This window comes from Anas acuta, chromosome 6 (genome assembly GCF_963932015.1).
Source record: "Anas acuta chromosome 6, bAnaAcu1.1, whole genome shotgun sequence".
NCBI lineage: Eukaryota > Metazoa > Chordata > Aves > Anseriformes > Anatidae > Anas > Anas acuta.
The window spans coordinates 7,536,718-7,557,209 of NC_088984.1; the positions used below are offsets into that span (position 1 = coordinate 7,536,718).

Sequence of the window (20,492 nt, forward strand, 5' to 3'; positions counted from 1 at the left end):
TTTCTAAATGCTATGATACTTACATTCTGCATATACCCAGAAAATCTCTCTGCGGTAGCTGAAATGGCACTTTTCACCTTCTTGAGCAGCTCTTTCTTAACCTCAGGGCTGCAGACATCCTTTTTAGCAAGCAGATGGGCAAAACGCCTGCAGAAGTCAATGCGATGAAACATTGATTGGTTGTCCACAACTTCAGGGAAATGCAATAAAACTCATGATATCTGATTTTAAGAGTTCCTAAAAGCTTTTACCCTGTGATAAGCGGTGCGGGGATTTTGTATGAAAATATTTCAGAAAATGGAAAATAGCCTTTTACATTTCAAGTATTTTGAATTCTAACTTGAGATCACCATTGGCACAGGACCCAAAAAAAAACAAAAGAATTCCAGATTTTTCCTAAGATAAAAAGAAGAGCCTTATCAAGCTCTATAAACTTACTTCTGCAATACCTTTTACAATGAGATAAAAAGCAATGCTTTTTGAAAACTGAAATACTGATAGGAGATATTAAATCACGTGGCACCAAATAAGCAACACATAAATCATTAAATTCAAGTTTTACGGGCAAAGATTTTGTGTGTTTGTTTAGAAGATTTCCACTCTACTCAGTTTAAAGCCATATGTCCTTTGGCAGTGAAACATTATAACAGGATAGAACAAAAGCTGTAATAAAAAGAGCCAGGAGGAGTTCCTTGATTCAAGCTACACAGTGTAACCAAAAACCATGTTAAAAGGCACTGCTGAAATCGGCTTTACCTGCCTCCCAGTTAGTGCAATTTAGTTGTCTTTTTTAACTGCTTGGCAATTTCACAGGAATACACACTGGTACATTCCATATGCAACAGTTTATGTCATGGTACATACACTGGAAGATGATGGGAAGATGTTCCATGGTGTTCCATGACAAACCAAAAAATAAGATAGAAAGAAAGACCCGTGCAATGCCCTCCCGCTCCAAACCAACACCTAGTACTCAGTTACCAAAAGTATCTGATCCGTTCCTCGCAGCTCAACAAGTTCCTACTGTTTTGCTGAGCTACAGCAAAAGTCTGTGCCTCTACAACTGCTAGGGGAAGCGTATTAGGGAACACCTTTTTCACCACAAAACAGCCGACAAGGAGTTGTTGTTAACCCAAGTAACATTTACCATGTTAGATTAAGTGCCTGTACCCAAAGCAGTAGACACCAAACTAGAGACTACCAACTCTGAGCTGTTGTACTTGAGCCAGGATCACACATTGCCTTCCATCAGATGTCCTCCAACACTAGCTCTACCCACAGTTTGCCTTTAGGTAGATGAGGCACAAGCTTCAAAAGTGTTTTTTTTACAAAATTTAGGAAAAGGACATTTCAAAAAGGCACATGGAACAGCCTCCAATCCCAAGCAGTGGGGGAAGAGCTCAAGAAGATACAGCAAAAATCGAAATGACCCCAAACAATATAAAGGGCGATGAAATGGAAGCAGGAATGGTTCTGGTATCCTGAATCTTTTTCGTTTAGTGAAGGAAAAGAAAAGGAGGTACACAAAAGCACATATAAGAAAAATCCTGAATGGCAGAGAGCACAGTGCATATGCAAATGGCAGTCTGTCTTTTTGATAGACACACAACAGAATCTGAATGGCAAATGAATTCAAAATTTCAAAGAGAAAAGAGTGCTTTACATATTTCAGAAACCTCTGGAGTTTCTTGACATGAGGTTTGTCTGAACCGAGAGTTCATCTGAATTTAGAAAAAAAAATAACTTGGCAGAACACAAACACTCTCCACAGCTACTAGACAAAGCAGATTTTCCAAAAAAAAGGCGTAAACCCTCACGTAGCAAGTAGTTAGTGATCAGCTTAAACACTAGCTGATAATGTTTCAAGAAGCTATTCTGCAACTACTACGAAGTTTTTTGCACTTCTAAAGCATTTTACTCTACCACTAGAAATACAGTAGAACACATAAAGGACTACTCTACATTGCAAATCCTAAAAGCCTACTTCCTATTTCTAAAGTAAAGCTCCAGAATACAGAGAGGTCTAGGACTTACTTTTCTAAGAGCAAAAAAAAATAAAAAATGGATTGACAATCCCCTATATTTTATCCAGAGTTTAAGGAAAGCACAATCAGCTCACACATCTACGGACACATGCACATCACCCTCTACAAAGGTGCTTCAGGACTGGGAATGCTAGCTTCTCAGTAACCAAAGAGAAAATACCCTTTTCAGAAAGTGAATTTTACCTGATAAGTGCATTGAGTGGAATTTTTTTCCACGGGATACCCTGCTTGAGCAAATCATTAGCAAAAGACTGGATTGAAAACAAGGACTGTAAAATGGCATTCATATAGCAGGTGTTTCCTAAGTTTGAAAACCTGAAAAACAGAAAATTAAACATGGCATGTATGTAAATGTGTAAACGTGCCAGTGTTAAACACGGCACTGCTATCATGTAGGACATTCAACACCCCAGACACTCCCCAGGCAGTTTTAATTGGAGCTGTCCTTCTGCCGTTCAGACTAAATTGAAAACTCATAGGAGGCAGCGACTGTCAGGAAAGCATCCATGAGTTTCTACAATCAAAATATTAAAATGTGTGTGTACATACACGAGATATAAAAATGAACCATGGAAGCATATGAAAGGAATGTCAATTACCTGAAGTTATTATATATCTAAAATTTTGAGGAAGTCAATTTAAGAATACATATTTTCCAAACTAGGAAATGTGCTCCCTGTCTCAGTGTTCATTGATTTCAGGATTTTTTTTTTCCCATGAAACAATTATAACAAGAATACGCATGTTCTAATGATAAAAGCATGCATGATAGATAAAGAAAATTATACTTACCCTTGTAATTGTTGTTGAGGGTGGGTGGAAAGGGGCACTCGGGGTTTGTTCCACCCTGTGTAATCTTGATTAGATCTCATCTTTTTAACAGAAAGAGGAGCAGGCTGAGAAAGAAGTCCCAGGCTCCTTTTGGATGAAGGATTCTGGCTGGACACACCAGACCTATAAGCATTAAAGAATAAGAAGTGTAAGATTTCTAATGCTCTGCCTTCAATAGCAATAGTTCATGATACTGAAACTGTTTTGCTACAGATGACAAGGACTGGTAAAGTCACATGAGACAAGCGGCACATATCAAAGCTGAAGTTGTATGAAATGGCAAACTTCTACCCAGAACACAAAATACTTTCTCTGGTTAGATTTCTTTACATCTACAGGTGTGTAACCAGGTCTTTGGTTTTTAAGACATTCCGCCAATTCACCATGCTGTGTGAAGGAGAGGAAGAACAACAGCGTAGCACGAGATCCTAAGTCATAAGATATGCTTAAAATTCACATCTAGGCTCGGGTCTTCATTTTCAGCCTCATGGTCTTGTAACCTAATCGCTCTGGCTCTAGCTCCTCACGTGTAAAGCGTGGATAATGCTTCTTTTCTTCCTTGATCTTGGATCTTACCTATCTAGGGCAGAGGCTGACAGTCTGATTACACAGCATCTACCACAGAAGAATCCCAGCCTCAGAGGGATTCAGTATTTTATGCATAAAAGCCACACAGCATGTGATGGATGCACAGGAAACCGAAGAGCCTAATTCCAGGGAAAGGACTGTCATTTACAGTTCACACCAGTGAATCAGTCCTACCTGTCCAGGGTGGAACTGCCAGTAGAGTACTCTTTTGGCGAGGACCTACTACCATAAAAGGATGATGACTGTAGTGGTAAAATGCCTAAAAAACAAAAACAGAGAGGTAGGTCACTTTGTTCCAGGTAACTCGGCTATTTATGCAAGACACAAATGGTTTAAAAGTATTTATTAAAAAGGTTTCTAAATCTTCAAATACTATCTTCAAGATTTGTTTGAGACAGTACAAATGCACCTACTTGGAAGTACTAAGGCAAATGTTAATAATATGTACGTAAAGGCACCCTGGAGTTTAAATTGTGTTTGACACCAAAATCCCTATCATGCCCAAATTGTAACATGTAACACTTGAAAATAATTAACTATCATCAATTATTAACTTTTAAAAGGCCTTAACTATTTGAAAGATAACAATTACCACCTTTTCTTCAAATATATAAGATATGCAAAACAGAAACATCGCTTATAATTCCCTATACAGTTCTCTCAAAATTCAAAGTAAATATGCAGAATTGAAACCAGCTTCTCTTCCCGCTTCAAAATCCACAGCAAATTATTGTACACTTGTTGCAAAATATGATTGTTTCATCGTTCTTAAAATCACTGTGTCAGATCCTGAGATTCTAACACCTCGGATAGTGCTGCATAAAAAACATGCTTTCAAGTGTCAAAAAAAAACAAACAACAAACATCTATTGAGGTGAATCACAGAATATGTTAGGTTGGATAATAAATGAACGTTTACTTCTATCTGAGCTTGGAATGGTGGAAACTGTGCAACATTCAAAAATATAAAGGAAAGGAGGTTCTCAATGCCACCCTTTGAACTTGCAGGTATACACAGACAGAGCCTGACTTTGACTTTAAGAAGCAAAACAAATTTTCATTCAGAGATAAACATTGACACTATTTGCTCCTCCCCTAGCAATGTATTTGTGCCATCAGAGCTGCAGTAAAAAAAAAAAAAAAAAAAGAATGCATTCAGCAACGTTCTCCGTAAAAGCAAAGCCTTCAATGCATTCCTCTTTGTGGGGAACGAGACTCAGTACTAAGAAGTAAAATCAAAGAGCTGTGATCACTACCAGCTTATGCACGCTCTGTCCATATTACTATACTGCCTATAAGCCCTTGTCACACATCAGCATCCACCTGAATTCTGGTACAAACAGAACGAAAATCCTAGCCCCATAAAGCTCCCCCTCTAAATTCTGGGGAAGAGGTAGGGAGGTAAAAGCAAACAGTGTGCATTTTCAGTACAAAAAAAAAAATTATCCTACAATTTGTGTGGGCATTAATAGCAAAGAAGAGCTTTAAAGACGAACAAGAAAGAGTGAGAGGAATCATGAGATAAACATAGGAATCCCCTCCCACGGGGAAGGGCAACTTGGAACGAAGTGTGAGGCTGCTTGTTGACAAGCAAACACCCTAGCTGGCCTTGGCAGCCAAGTACAGGGTTCAGGGTCACGCTAATCAACAGTGACAGATAAGCCAGGATAGGCTTTGAAAACAAAGGCAAGATGCTAGCATCTCAGATATGGCTCTGTAGGAAGCAAGAAAGTTAGTGGAACAAGAAAAGCAGATTAGGAAACAACATCTGCAGCAACTTTCTGAGCTAACAGCAACAGAGGAAAAAACAGGTATCATCCAGCTTTACTTTTATTTTTTTTACCTGATGTCCTATTTTCCTCTGCTTGCTTCAGATTCAACTGTTTCTCTCTGCTACTGTTTAAGTACTTCCACGCTGGATCACTCAAGGCTTTATTATTCCTGCAGTTATACAGCATTCAAAGTCAGAACTCAGAGCAAATGCAGTATACTCCCGGCTGACAATTTACAACTTATTTTAAAGCATTTATGTCCTATCACCTTTAATACTTGACTATGGAACAGGTAAACTTTGCTGACAAGTAAGTTCAACCAATTCATTTACACAAGACTTCTAACTTATGATTAAATGTCGATGTGCACACAGACATCACTTTACAAACAACAATTTCCCTTTGTGAATTTCGTCTTGAAAAAACAAAACAAGTGCAAGAAAGAAGCAACCTATTGCTATGTGCATACAGCACGTGGGACCACCCAGATTAAGCTGACAGAAGGAAGGCGACACAAACTTCACATGTGCCATCCTCCCATAAATCAGTCGTTATATCAGATTGCTTTTCCCTCATTAACCCTGAATGCAAACCCCATTTCAAGCGTTCAGGGTGTTCAGAAGTAGCCGAGTGGCTGGCCTGTAACACTGCCATGACAGAGAAGACCCAGGCACTCTTTTCAGAAAAAATGACCTTTACAAACCATCAGAGTTTACATCAGAAGCTAGAAACAACAGTCACTTACGTTGAAGAATCATTCTCTTTGGGATAATCTTCACTAATTTCTGATCCGGGAGGCTGTGCTCTTTTCCTCTTTTCACTAATGACAGAAAAATTTTGCAGGGGTCATTCTTTCAGGAAGGCTGGTAAACGAGCCTCTTCCAACTGCAGGTAACTTCTTAACGCTTTCTACGCGTTTTTCCCTTACCTTCCACAATTTTCACTTTGATAACAGGCTAACACTTACCGATTCTCCAACAAGCCTGTTCTGTGAGGGGTGGACGAGGCAGGAGACGCTGTGACATTCACCCTGTTGCTAGGTGCTCCAGTTCCAGCAGAGTTCTTAACGGGTGCTCTGGCTGGGGTACCCAGCACCTTGCGGAATGGATTTTCATCCTTACTTTCCACGGTCACTCGTTTGGGGGGAGGCTGCAAAACCCAAGTGGAAAGGGGCAGGGAGACAATCAAAATGGTGAAAAACACAACTACCAGGAGGCTAAACAAGCATTTACACCACTGCTGGAGCTGACACAGTGTAATACCCAACAGCAGAAAAACGTTACTCGAATAAGGTTCAGCACTAACTAGATGGATGCAAACTTTTCACTGTATCAGCACAAGTCAGAAGCACGAAACCCAACTTCCCTTTCCATCTCCCAGTGTTAAACCAGTTGGACTTTTGTATTTAAAATCCCCTTTGCATGCTCTCAGATTTAAGCACCCAAGGCGCAACTCCTAACCGCCCTCAGATCAATCCTGGGTGGTATTAAAGAAAAAAAAAAAAAAAGCCATATTAAAAACCACACAATTAGAACAGTGCCCTGACAGCCTAGGGCCAACGCAATGAAAAGAGCTAATAGCTGGCTGACTAAGGAATGTTGGTCAACTTTAGACTTGAAAACTAAACATGTCTAATCTTACCACTGTATACACAGCTTTCGAGTTTTTACTGCGAGATTGCCTCTAAGCAAGATGTAAAATTTGTTTTGGGACAATGTCAAAAATACTCGCCCTCAGGGCCGTAATAAAAATATATTCAGAGAGATAACAATGTAAATTAAAGCTGGGAGATACACCATGAAATCTGCCTTATGGAGGCAGAAAAGGAAGAACAAAAGCCTTTTGAAGGAAAACCACTTCCAGGTAAAAGCTTGCAAAATGCACACACAGAAAAACGAGCACAATGGCACAAATTCGGGATCTCTACTCTGACACAAAAATTCGACCATCAGCTTTTCAAGATACACATTTGGCTGAAGTCTACTGAAGTCAGCCAGACCTCTGCTGTTCACACCGTGTTCAGCTGCCGTGGATTTAAGGTGTTCAGTGCAAACAAGGATATTCAGAAAATCAAGTCTCAACCACGTGCTTTTCCTCCCTTGCTGCTTTTTGCCTGACGGAGAGCTCAGCACACAGAACAAACTCAGCCTTTTGCAGGCAGCTGCTGAACTCCTGAATGCGTACAGAGGACGAGTCTCCTCACGAGCAGGACGCACCACTGCCAACCATCCCCTGCATGCCCAGCACAAGCCCTCTGGATTACAAAGACTTTGGATGCAAACCAGGTATTTAAGCGCTTTTACAACATGCAATGAGAGAGGAGGAAATGAAGGAAATAAAATTAGAGAAGAGGAAAAACGCGAAGTTTAACAAACCTGATTCTCTATGTAAGAGAACTGCCTGTTAGCTTCCTTCTGTGTGGTCCTGCTGCCCAGCACACCTCCAAAGCTGCCAGATCCCTGAGAGGCTTTCCCAGCTGAGAGGAAAAGTACACAACGTTTGATCTGATGGTCACTTAACTGATCGGCATTCCTACACAAGATGTCATTTTACAGTTGATTTTGGAAGAGACACAAGAGATTTCTTGCCAACAGACAGAGCAATATTCTGAGCGCACAGACATGAGCAAGTGTTTATGGATATCCCTTACACTGGTCATTTACTTAGGGTGCAGTAAAATTCCTATCCTTAAAACAAAAAAACAACAAAGCAATCTAAGATGAAAAATAAAAATGAAAGAGACTACACAGGTGTGATAAACAGACAAGGTTTTCCAAATATCAACACGCTAACAACAGAAACAACTCCTGCACGTTTTATCTCCTGCTGTTCAGCACGACACAGGCACATTATGAGAAAAGCACATAACAAAAACTGGGGTTTGAGGACAGCAAGAAGAGTTTACGTAAATACAGCACGCACAGAAAGCCACACGAGGAGGACAAAGTGGCTAAAGGTGAAAAAAGAAAACACAGCGCTGACCCGCCTCTAAGCTGTCATTAACGTGACTTTCAACAGTCGCACTTACCAGTGTGAACCCTGTCTTGATGGACCGCATCCAAATACATCCGCATTTCATTCGCATCCTTAAACGGCACCTTATCAATCGTCAGGAAGCTGGTGTCCTTTAGTGTCAGCATCAGGCAGCACAGCTTTCTACCATTTGGTCGTAAGGTCACAGTTTTAATGTTATGGCTTAGCTGAAAACAAAGGATGTGAATATAAACATAAACCCACTTTAGAAAGGCCAAAATACTTACAAATTCAAACAAAACACTTCAGATGGAGAGGGTAAGAGGCACTTAGACAGAAACACCTCCCCCCAGCTCCGCTCTGAGCAAACAGTAAGCCTCGTGGCATTACTGCACTCAGTGATGCTGGGAGCTGACACGACTGAAAGGACGGTGGCACTGCCACCCGACAGTCCCCAAATGCCTGGGTAAGCTCTGAAACTTGCTGTGCTGCTGAGTGACATTTCTGAACTAAGGGAATAAAGATCTTCACACGGTTTAGCCGTCCGAAACTTCTACACGAAGTTTGAAACGTACATTTTAAGATGGGGAAAGTGTAAAAGATCTGAGCTTTAAATGTTAGGTACAAACTTCCATTCCCTTGGCAATTCTCTCCCAGGGAAGACAGCCTTGACACAGCTTAAAAATTTTTGCCGGGCAGTAGGTCATTAAGAAACATGTTTAGCTTAAATACAACATCATAACAATTCAATGGTGTCTGAAGTTTCAGGGTTATGGTCAAGCACAAGAATACTTTTAATAAGAGCTCGTGCTCGCTAATAATGCCCCTGCTACTTCATTATGCCATTACATAATTGCGGCTTCCTGCTAAGTCACCTACACGGGGCAGCCGTTCAGTAAAGGCTCTGCTGGCCACTCCTAAAGCAGAGGAAGCAAAAGAGCATCTCACATCTGCAGGGTTTGTGGAAGTTCGACACTTGGTTTGCAAGCACATTCTTATTTCCAACTTCCTCGTCATTTTTCACTTACTTTCTCGCTTTTGCTTCTTTAGCTTTGCCTAAGGATCAGGCTCTAGCTACACACGGACCTCCACGCCAGGGGATTGCCATACTGCAAGACTGGAAACCACAGCCAAGGCCGAGCCTGCCCATCAGATTGGAGCCTCCTCCTAATTTGGCCTGACCTGCGGATTGCCACACCACTGATCTAAGCGATGCTGCTGATTTAATAGACACCAACGCTAATTATAACGTAACACCAAGATTTCACTACACAGTTCTCTATAAGCTGTTTCATCTCCTTCGAATTATACGCAAGTTAAAAAAAAATAATAAAGATTCCTCCACATCATATTCGTCAATAAGACTTCTTTTTTTTTCCCTATAGATCTTTAGCTTCTTTGAAAGATGATCTAGATGTAACAGCAGCCTATGAGAGGATGGAAAACTGCCTCAATCTAAGGGTATATTTTGCTGGGAAAACTCCATTTCTGTAATGGTTTGTGCTCAATCCTTCTTTTTTCTTTTTCCTTTAACGCAGATGAAAAATGTCCTCAAAATAAAAATGTCGAGGCATTGAAAAGCGGGCTCCGAGTTCTCCATCTTCTCTTCAAACTCTGCGATCGGTGCGAAAGGCACGCAGACAGCCCAGCAGCCCGGTGCAAATCCAGACCTTTCACTTCACGATGCTGACATGAGAGGGCTCCACACGGACTCCTCTTGGTGCACCTGCTCCCATCCAGGCAGCGTTACGGCGTCCGGAGAGGTGGGGGGCAAAGAAATGTCCCCGGCGGGACGCAGGTGGTGTCTGGCACAACTCCGTCAAGAGTTTGAAACATCAGTAAAGGAATATTATCTATGTATGAGATGTGACGATGTGCTAGGTGCTGTAGAAATATAATATAATATATCCAGGATCTACCCAAATATCACAAACAAACAGCAGAAGCGTTGGGCCTGGTGGTCACGGCCTCCTCCTCGCCGCCCTCTCCGCTAGGCCTCGCGGGCTCGGTTCCAGCACGAAGCCTCCTCCGAGCCCACGGAGAGCACCCCACGAGCACCAGAACCCACAGATGTGAGGGGCAGGGAGCACAACCTGCCCCTCCAGGCCGTGCTTGGGCATCCCGGGCCTTCCACACCCCGATTTCCAGCGGCGAGGAGCGCCCGGGGAAGACAAGAGGGGAAAATCCAGGCCTCTCAGCGAGGACAATTTTCGGGTTTTCAAGCAGCGGGACGTGTCCGGGGCCGACGACTTCCTCACGCCCCGATTCCAAGGCTGTCAGCTTCGTTCCTGAGTTTTCGGGCAACAAAACTTCACTTTTCAAACCCAAAGCCAACTTTTTGCTCGCAGAAAGGCTTGGGGGATAGCACAGCAGGGAAACAGCCGGGGAGCGAACCAGAAGCAGCCGTTACGACACCGCCCAGCCATACAGCAATTAGGATTATTTTTAATTGCAGCTGGAGATCTCTCACAGAAAAATCTTCCTTCGCGCTCTCGGCATTTGGGGCTTTTTGAGTGAAAAGGTCCTACAAAGGCTAACCTGAAAGTTAGCGTAAATGGAAACAAAGCGATCTGAGGTGGGTGTTGGGGGTCTCATGGGGCTTCAGCTCCAGGCTCTGCAGCCCTACCGGAGACATCCCAATAACAGAGGGGTTATCCCAAAAACGCCAGGATTTTGCACACGGGGCACAGCTTCGGTGATTTTTCCCCTGCTTTTTGGCTCTCCCCATCCACCACCATCCCCACCGCCAGGAGACCCTCTAGCAACAAACCCGAGTGATTTACAGGGCTGGGGGGGGGGTAATTTACAGGGGCCGCGACGCCGAGCTACCTGAAACGTCTTGGGGATGCCCCCGACGTTGTAGTGCACCACCAGGCTGACTTTGTTGTCCTTCTCCACGATCTCGAAGCTGCCCTCCTTCCACTTGGTGATGCCCGTCTGCATGCTGCGCATCCGCACCGGCCCGTGCACCTTCAGCGGGGCCATGCCCGCCGCCCCGCCGCCTGCGGGGACAGGGGGGTCGTACCGGGGTGGGGATAAAGGGGGGGGTCCCGGGCTGGGATACAAGGCTGGGGGGGAATAATGTAAAGAGTAAGCGGTAGAAGGTGATAAGAAATAATATGAAGGGATTAAAATGATAAAAAAGGATTAAAATAATAATAAATAATAATAAAGATAATAAAAATAATAAATAATAATAAACAATAATAGAAAATGACAATAATAAGCAATGATAAACAATAATAAAAATAAAAATAATAAATTAATAATAATAATAAAAAATAATAAAAATAATAAAGAATAATAAAAAGTAATAAAAATAATTAAAAGTTTAAATTAAAAAGAATTGGAAGCAATGAGGAAGGAATGGGGAGTAATGGGGAGTAATGGAAAATAATGGAAAGTAATAAGGGGAAATAATGGGAAGTATTGAAAGATAATAGGAAATAAAAAGTAATAGAAAATTAAAGATAATAGAAAATAAAAGGTAATAGGAAATAAAAGGTAATAGGAAATTAAAGGTAATAGAAAATTACGGGAGATAAAAGGAAATAATGAAAAATAATAGAAAATAGTAAACAATAATGGAAAATAATGGAAATTAATAGGAAATAATGGGAAATAATGGGAAATAATAGGAAATAATGGGAAATAATAGGAAATAATAAACAATAATGGGAAATGCTAAACACTAATAGAAAATCGAACCGAAAGCTAATAGGAAATACCCGAAACCACCACAAATAACTAAAAACCCATCAGGACTGCCTGCCAAAGCCCCGAAAAGCGGCCAAAAAGCCCCGGCACATAAAGGAGCCCGAGCGGCGGCGGTCCCGGGAGGGGGCGGAGGGGGGGGCACAGGGACCCTGCGGGGGTCCCTGCACCGGGATGGGGGGAGGGGGAGGGGGGGGAGCGGGGGCGGGGCCGAGCCCCGGTACCTGCGGGTCCGCGGGGGGGGGGGGGGGGCGGATGGCGGGAACCGGCTGGCGGCGCGGGACGGCGCGCGACGCTGGGCACGCAGGCGCGCGCGCGCGCCCCGTGACGTCAGCAGCGGCGGATAGGGCGGCGGCGCCACTCGGCGGAGCGCGCGTGCGCGCCGCGAGGCCGCGCCCGCTTTTCCCAGCAGCCTTCGCGGGGAGGGCGGAGGGAGGAGGGAGAGGGAGGGGAGGGCGCGGCCCTGCCTCAGGGGGGGGATGGCGGCGGCCTGAGCCTGAGGCACGGCCCGGCCCCGCTCCGCCATGCACAGCCTGGCCACGGCCGCGGTGAGAGCCTCCTGGGAAGCATGGGAGGGGGCTCCCGGGGTTTTGGGGAGGGGTCGGGGATCGCTGCGGCACGGCCTGTCGCGATAAAGGGGGCCTGTCGCGATAAAAGGGGTCGGTCGCGGGGGGGTTGTCGCGATAAGGGAGTCGCGCGGCGTGTCGTGGCATCGCGGGGTGGAGCTGGTGTTAAGCTCCGAGCGTGCAGGGTGCAGAATGGGGTGCAGGCTGAAGGAAAGGCCAAAATTTATAAATGTGGCCTTAAAGTATACTTAAATTATATAAAAATCTATCTGCGTGAGTATATCTGTATATTTAAACTCTATTCGTATGTATAAATGCGTCTTAAACTAAATATAAACGTGTCTTTAAAGCAGCCATAGCCATCAGCGTGCTGTTGAGAGCCCCAACTGGTTAATCCAAGTTTGGGTTTGGAGGTGCTGAATCCTCCAAAATTGCTTAAAAAGGACTTAAAAAGGAGCCGGGTGGTGGGCGTGCTGCTCCCCTTGGTCAGCGCCTCCAGCACCGGCCTCGGGGTCCCCCAGAATTTTAGGCTGGGAGGTGGGAAACGCCGACAAAACAAGGAAAAATCCAATTCCCGATTTAAACTGGAATGAGAGGAGCAACTGCAGGGCCTGTGGGCAGCAGCTGGTTCTTGCTAAGACAAATACGGGGCATAAAAAAAACTTAATCGTGTGGAAAATCTGCTTAGAGTTCTCTGGGGATCGCGGCCACGTGATTGTGCTTTTAAAGGGCTGCTGTGTTTAAGCTTGCAGGAGCTGGAACTTCACAGCGAGCCTAGAAAAATAGATGGGAGCTTCAGATAATGTGGTTATAACAACATCGCTGCTTGTCCCTCCGCCATCCCAAATAGAAACGACCGGGCTCTGCTCGTCTGTCGTGTCTGTTCCAGGCCAGAACAAATTTATTTCATTTGTAAATAAAACGGAGTAGATGAGAAAAAGGGGGTAGGATGAAAACTGAGCAGTTATGAGTTTGTGAGCCCTGAAATGTAGGGACTGATAACAACGCATAACCTTGTGTATGGACTAAGTTAGAGAGAGAAATTCGAGCTTCAGCCCAACGTAAATCCCACATCTGAGGAGGAATCTGTAGGACAGGACCGTGGCTGTGCTGAGGAGGGAAACCTTTACAGAAACAGCAAGCTCCGGAGGCGTCTCCCTCCTGCGGCCCTGGGAGCCTGGCTCTGACAGATGCTTTCAGTTTTGGTTCCGGTTGCTTTCGTTTCCCAAATTCTCTGGTTTTCTTGTAGCAGCGTTGCTGTCGGCATGGTGCAAGCGGTGCTCGTGCCTGTTGCCATAAGCACATGGAGAGTTTGCCATAAGCACATGGAGCAGAGGCACGAGGCGGACTCGCTGAGAGGCTCGCTCCTTGCCCTTCTTTTCCTCGTGTTTGCGTGAATGTTTCTCAAATGTACATTGTGGGGTGGTTTTGGGTGAGACTTGGATGGAATAGTCATAACGGGAGTGTTCTTGTCTCCTTCCCAGCCCGTGCCAACAGCGCTGGCTCAGGTCGACCGCGAGAAGATCTACCAGTGGATCAATGAGCTGTCCAGCCCCGAGACGAGGGAGAATGCGCTGCTGGAGCTCAGCAAGAAGCGCGAGTCCGTGCCCGACCTGGCCCCCATGCTGTGGCACTCATTTGGCACGATTGCAGCGCTCCTTCAGGTGGGTAGGGCCAACGTTTTTACTCCTAAAGATCTCTGGTAGTGATTTTTTTTTGGTTGTTTGGTTGGTTTGGGGTTTTTCTTTGCATGAGCTTGAGCGTTGCTTGGTCAAAAGGTTGCCCCTAAAGAGAGCCTGCAGGAAAGGCAGTGTGGGAGTGCTGCTCCCTCCTCTAGAGAGCCCTGGGAAGGAAAGTGCCCGCGTTGCTCCACAAACTGAGTGGCTCAGCTGATGACTGCCCATCTCTGTGGTGGATCAAGTCATCTCCTTCAAAGAAGGAAGGAAAGCCATGCAGGACAGGCAGTGCCAAACTGTTCCAGAGTGGCTCTGAAACAACTGAAGATTATAAGGGAGCTGTAGTTGGAAGCAGGCAGACTTCCGAGCTGGATTTCCCCCCTTTCGCTGCTTCCCTTGTATTCGGTTAGAAGAGCTCCAGCAGCTATGGTATGAGCGGGGTAGGTGTGCTCTGCCTCTAGGCACAGGAACAACATTCCTGTTTGCTCTGGGAGTTCAAAACAAAGCAGTCCCCACATCCGCAAAGAGCCAGGAAATCAAATTAACCCTTTTTTTTTTTTTTTTTTTTTTTTAACTGAAATTAAATTTTGACTACGTCCCTGTGCCTCCTTATCAAACTGGCTCTGGCGTAGCTCTGCCCTTCTCTTCGTAGCACGGGGGCTGCCACAGAACTTCAGGCTGACCTCTCTTGACAGCATCACTCCTTGCTGGGCAAAAGCTCTTGTGCATCTGGATGGTTTTCTCCCTTAACTTTTCTTCACCTGTTTAATTTTTAGGAAATTGTAAATATCTACCCATCCATCAACCCTCCGACTTTGACGGCCCATCAGTCCAACAGAGTCTGCAATGCTTTAGCTCTGCTACAGTGTGTCGCATCTCACCCTGAAACCAGGTGAGTGTCTCCGAGTACGTCAGTTTGCTGGGATGTTGGTGCTGACAGCTCGGCCAGTTTCACTCTGGAAGCACGTGAGCTCCTTTCTGCTCTTTCTCTGAGAGAAGTGGAGCAGTGGAGAGAGCTGGAAGATAATCAGCTGCTGGCTGCTTTCACTTGTTTGCACGGATTACCAGGATGACAGCTTTATGGTGGTCCTGAATGCGTGGCATTCCTTGAATCGTCCTGACATCCTGCAAATTCCCAAACTGCTGGCTTGTGGCAGCCCCTGGGAGCTCAGCCAGAGACAAGGGTGCCTTTGTGCTGAGCGTTGTACGCGGGATCCCTGTTTTCATGAGCTTCTGGTTGTTCAGACCAGCTGTGCAGAGAGTGGAATGAGCAGGGCTGCCTTTCCCTGAGCCCATGTGTGGCACAGGAGCAGTATCAGAGCCACGCCTGCGGTCCCCAGCCAGCGCCTGAATTCAGCATTTCTCAGTCTCTGTCCAGCACATGTCAGCGAGGGAAAAGCTGATGTTGGTTCAGCCAAAATCAGTAGCTAATACTCAGAAAACTATCCTGAGAGCCATGATCTCATGCTTCTGTTCCTGCTGAGGGAAGCAGTAGGTAGCTGAATTTGTTTTCCAGCTGCCGCAAAGTAGCGTTAAACAACAACCCTTCCCGAGATCATATCCGAAGAAATAGGGTAGTTTTACACCACGTGCTTTTACAATTAAAGCTTGAAAACTGAAGACAGATGAAGAATGTTGGGTGATTGTGCAAGAGAGCTCCCCTCCCGGCTAGCAGAGCGATCTCCAGGTTTCTCCCTGCAGGCTGTGTTCTTCAGAGTTGTCAGAAGGCAGTTTGTGGGCTCCTGGGGAAAAGTGGCCCAGCGCAGGATTTACCTCAGCACCTTCCCATCAGGGAATCAACTGTTCCCACTTTTGAGGAGCAGCAGCAATGTTGTCCCTCAGGAATAATCGGAGGCTGTGCATGATAATACTGGGTTTGTGCTCGCTTTGTTTTCCTTGTCTCTCACGGGTGTTCTCCCTTTCCTACAGGTCAGCTTTTTTGGCAGCTCACATCCCTCTCTTCCTCTACCCCTTCCTGCACACAGTTAGCAAGACGCGTCCGTTTGAGTACCTGCGGCTCACGAGCCTTGGAGTGATTGGTAAGCAGCGAGATTGATGCTTGAGTTTATTTGCCCTGTCATCCCCACATGCTGTTTTCCTTCTTTTCTGCCCCAAACACTTCTCAGTGTATAAAGTAAGAGGGTCTAGAAGTGCATGTCTTCTTCCCAGAGGTTGATGTCAAGAGGCTGTCAGCCTCTTGGGTTTGTATTACCATGGGGGGGAGAGCCAAGAATGAATCCCTTGCTGAAAAACAAACAGCCCCCAAACCCAGCTTAATAATGTTTGTTACCAAAACAAGCTCTTCTCCACCCACGTGCTGCAACATGTTTGGGATGGCAGCTGTTCTCTCAGCCACTCAGACCCAGTAATTCCTGGGCAGGACACAATGCAGGCCATCTTTGAAAGGCGAGTTTTGTTTTTAATGTATCACTTACTGATTTGGGTTTCTGTTTTTCCTTCAAGGGGCCTTGGTGAAAACCGATGAGCAAGAAGTGATAAATTTCTTACTGACAACAGAAATTATCCCCCTGTGCTTACGCATTATGGAGTCTGGCAGTGAACTCTCTAAGACGGTATCTACATTTTTTTCTTAATTAAGACTTTTTTGTTGATTATATCCAAATGGCCAGGCAGTCAGTAACCTGCAGAGTTGGTTTGTTTCCTGTTGTAAATGCTGGGGCAGCTCTGGGTGGAGTTTTACCTCCACCCATCCTCAGAAGCAAACAAAACCACCACCAAATTGAGCTGAGAGATTCTGAGTCTGGTAGTTTTGCTGGGAGTATGATGCCTTGCTGTTTTCAGCAGACGTCATACTCCTTTGTAGCCCAGCAGAGTAACTTCCAGGGCTGAGCTGGATTAATCTTCTTTGGCCTGAGAGAAGAGATGCTGCAAGTACACAGCACAGAGGTTGTGCAGTCGGTGGTGGTGGTGGTTATGGGGACGGTCACTGCATAATCTTGAGGCTGTCCCATGCAGCCTGGCAGTAATTGCTGCTTCCTTCAGCCTGCATCCAGTCATCTTGTGTGCACTGCTTCGTCTCCACTTCTTTTCTTTAGCCAAAGATGCCAACCGTTGGGTTTTGTCCTGCGTTTTCTTTTGGCTTTAAACTTTAAATCAAGTACAGCATTTGCTGAAAGGCCCTTCAGTACTGCTGAAAGAAAAAGAGCTGCCATGAAAAGAGTACAGCACAAAGACTCTTCTTGTTTTGGGGTAGATGTTTATATTCTCTCTTTTCTGATTTCTCCCTGTTCGAGGTTGCTACATTTATCCTTCAGAAAATCCTCCTGGATGACACGGGACTGGCATACATCTGTCAGACTTACGAGCGGTTCTCCCATGTTGCCATGATACTGGTAAGATTATTTGTTCCTTCTGCCTATAAAAAGTTAAATGTTTTCTCTAGCAGTCAGCACCTTCAGCAGCTATTTTAGTGCTCTCTGGCTGTCCCCTGTGTAGGAGAGGTTTGGGTACCTGTATTTTGTTCATCCCAGGAGTAATAGCCCAGCTCGGACACTTCTTTTAGCTCGCTAAGGGGAATACATCTGCCCTGGAATAGCCATTACCCTGCTTTTATGTATTTGTGTTTGCTTTTTAAAGAGCCAGTCTCAGGAGAAGAAAATGCAGCATTAAGTTAAGCATTTTGCAGCCCTGGTTCTGTGCCTAATTGTTGATGCTTTCACTGGGAATATTTGTGGGTCTGTTTTCCCAGATGAAAAGAAAACGTTTTCCTAACTCTCATGTGAACAGCAAAATATGAGTGCTTGTGAGCTGATGTCCAAAATAACCAATGTGATAGGATTTTCCTGGTCGAGAAAGGGATCAGCTCTGGATGAAGTACATCTGGCTCAGGCAAAGTCAAGCAAGCAGTTAGAAACAGAAACCCTGGGGCAGGGGAGGGAAGGAGACCAATGAAGAATGCAGTGGGGAAGGGTACGGACATGGAAGAACGCGGGTGGGTTAAGCTGTGACAGTGTGGAAGAAATCCTGGTTGTTCACCGCTGGGTGAAGCACTGACACGCTGAATATTCCACAGCACTAAGAGGAAAATGTTCATAGACGTTCCTGTATTTCAAAAATTTGGATAATGCACTCCTGTCTCATGAGAGTGATGGTTTGCTTCCTAGTCGGCTGATGAGTGAGTGAGATGTTCTGCAAGAATTAGAGGCTTTTAAAAGAGCAAGTTAGCAATTTCTGTCTAGGAGCTATCTGAGAAGCTCTCTGACCTGTTGTTCCTTATTTTGAAGAAATCTTGGTGTCCAGGGGATAGCTGAGAACAGGAAGCTTGCAAAAGGGCAGGTGAGGTGGCCCCACTAATTGCTGGCTGACTAAATATCCAAATACAGGTGAATTTAGCTAATGGGGAAAATGGTCAGTGCTAGCCAATATAGTTTCACGGGGCTGGGGGGAGGGAAATCTTGCTGAGCAGATCTGATTCGATGCCCAAAGATGACTTGGGGCAGGTGCATGAAGGCATCCATACAGTTTCCTAAGCTGGGTGCTTTCAGGCTGCAGCCATGTGCAAGGTCCTACGTGTTGTGATTTAATGGTCTGTGCCAGGCGCTGCTGGCTGTGAAGCTGTCCCCACAGACGCTTTAACTGGTGACACTGGCCTCTGTCAAACAGGGTAAAATGGTCCTGCAGCTTTCCAAGGAGCCCTCAGCACGGCTGCTGAAGCACGTCGTCCGCTGTTACCTTCGCCTTTCCGATAACCCCAGGTAAACATTTAAGGAGTGTGGGCAGGGGCTTCTCCCACCCGCTTGGAAATCCAGCTCCCCTTGCCAGTGCCTGCTTGGAGCCAGGGTTATTCATCTGCCTCTACATCAGCCTTAGCTCAGTGTGAAAAATGCTTTTTTTTTTTTTATTGCTGGCCCCAGAAGCTTTTACGATAGATGGCAGAAACTGGCTCTTTGGAGTTTGGTTAGGTTCAAGCCGTGCAGGTTCCAGCTGCCTGAGCTCGAATGTTGCTTGGGCTGGGTGTGAGGGAGGGCCTGAGTCGGAAGCTGTGCTGCGCTCTCGCTCTTCTGCATCGTGCGGGCCGTGAGCAGTAAAAGTCAATCGATGAAATTCAGCGTGAAATCAGCTTGTACTTCCCCAAGCTGCCGTGTATGTGTTTGTTGTGTCTGCCTCTTCTGGCACGGCGCTGCTCTTGACCAAAGGCTATCAGGACACAGAGCTTTGCTCGGTGGGATCTCCCGTGAGGGATGGGAGCCGTGCTGCTGCTCCGTGCTTTCCTTGGCTGGCCCCGCCGGGGAGACCCCCAGGCAAACGAGCGTTGACGTCCCCAGTGGGGTTTGCTCCCCTCTTGCCCCTGTGAGTTTATTTGTTGGGCCCCGTTTCTTGTCTCTTGATGTAGGGCACGTGAAGCTCTCAGGCAGTGCCTTCCTGACCAACTGAAGGACACCACCTTCGCCCAGGTCCTGAAGGACGACACCACCACCAAGCGCTGGCTGGCTCAGCTCGTCAAGAACCTGCAGGAGGGTCAAGTCACTGACCCGCGGGGCATCCCCCTTCCTCCGCAGTGACTGCTGGGGGGTGCGGGGGGCTGGGGAAGAAACAGCTCAGGTTTACAAAGACCCAGGAACCGCTGACCTCTTCTGCAACAAACCGGGCGCGCCGGCCGCCTTTCGGTCCGCCAGCTCGTCGGACCCTTCCATCGGGCCAAAGGGCTGCTCTGTAGCAATGCAGCATGCCTCTGGAGATCATAACACCAGCAGATGCTGATACTACAGCTTAAAAAAAAAAAAAAAATCAATAAAAAACCTATCTGTAAAGATCCCATCTCTCCAGGAGGCCTGGCTGGCAGCTGTCCCTGCACCCACAGGCGGGGTGGTGCGGGTGTGCACTCCTGCAGCTAGCTCGGTCTCCGTGCAGGCGCTGTGTGACACGGTGCAGTGTGCCACAGCCCTCCACTTCCTTGTCACTCCTTGTTTACACCTCTGTTTCGATGAGCGAGCTGAGTAGAAGCTGATCCTGTTCTCTCCCCTGTTCAGAGCTGCAGGTAGCGTGGGGACAGCTTCCCCGCGAGCACCTCCTCGCTCCTGGCTGGCACGGCGAGCTGCTCTTCCTTTCTTTTTGGCACAGAGGCCGTGGCTGGAGCTGGGCCACCCCGGTGCTCGCCCCGAGAGGAGGGGGGATGGCTCGCTGTGCCCCCGTGCGTCATCAGCCTGCTTCCCAGGGCTCTGGGGGAGGAGAAAGCAGCGGGGCTGCGGCTCTTGTGCAGCCGTTTCAGTTCTCAAACCTTCCTTGGTGTGTTTCTGCTTCGTCCCCACCACCATTAAACTGCTGGCAGCCCCTTCCCCGCACGCAGGGCTTGCTGTGGCTGCGGCG

At 46.2% G+C, this 20,492-nt stretch overlaps 2 protein-coding genes across 4 annotated transcripts in view; one reads left to right on the forward strand and one right to left on the reverse strand.

Annotated features, from left to right (window-relative positions):
- Positions 1–12,281, reverse strand: part of USP37 (ubiquitin specific peptidase 37) — a 33,047-nt gene extending 20,766 nt beyond the window's left edge. The window contains exons 1-11 of one of the 2 annotated variants that reach the window (XM_068687212.1): positions 12,148–12,281; positions 11,039–11,211; positions 8,265–8,436; positions 7,612–7,712; positions 6,204–6,385; positions 5,982–6,056; positions 5,308–5,405; positions 3,639–3,723; positions 2,838–2,999; positions 2,229–2,360; positions 24–147 (exon numbers count right to left, since the gene is read on the reverse strand). In XM_068687212.1, coding sequence (XP_068543313.1) covers positions 24–147; positions 2,229–2,360; positions 2,838–2,999; positions 3,639–3,723; positions 5,308–5,405; positions 5,982–6,056; positions 6,204–6,385; positions 7,612–7,712; positions 8,265–8,436; positions 11,039–11,194 — 1,287 coding nt within the window. In that variant the 5' untranslated portion in view covers positions 11,195–11,211; positions 12,148–12,281. Of the gene's footprint in view, positions 1–23; positions 148–2,228; positions 2,361–2,837; positions 3,000–3,638; positions 3,724–5,307; positions 5,406–5,981; positions 6,057–6,203; positions 6,386–7,611; positions 7,713–8,264; positions 8,437–11,038; positions 11,262–12,147 lie in introns of those variants that run through there. The other variant, XM_068687213.1, reaches the window with a different exon arrangement.
- Positions 12,282–12,314: 33 nt separating this feature from the next.
- CNOT9 (CCR4-NOT transcription complex subunit 9) lies at positions 12,315–19,938 on the forward strand. 2 transcript variants are annotated; one of them, XM_068687227.1, is made up of 8 exons: positions 12,315–12,471; positions 13,974–14,153; positions 14,942–15,057; positions 16,095–16,204; positions 16,629–16,738; positions 17,420–17,518; positions 18,789–18,880; positions 19,519–19,938. In XM_068687227.1, exons 1-8 carry the CDS (start codon positions 12,448–12,450, stop codon positions 19,685–19,687), a joined length of 900 nt encoding a protein of 299 aa, XP_068543328.1. In that variant the 5' UTR covers positions 12,315–12,447; the 3' UTR covers positions 19,688–19,938. The 2 variants fall into 2 exon arrangements, with proteins under 2 accessions (XP_068543328.1, XP_068543327.1); XM_068687226.1 differs by having other exon boundaries at positions 18,789–18,879; positions 19,512–19,938.
- Positions 19,939–20,492: the final 554 nt, after the last annotated feature.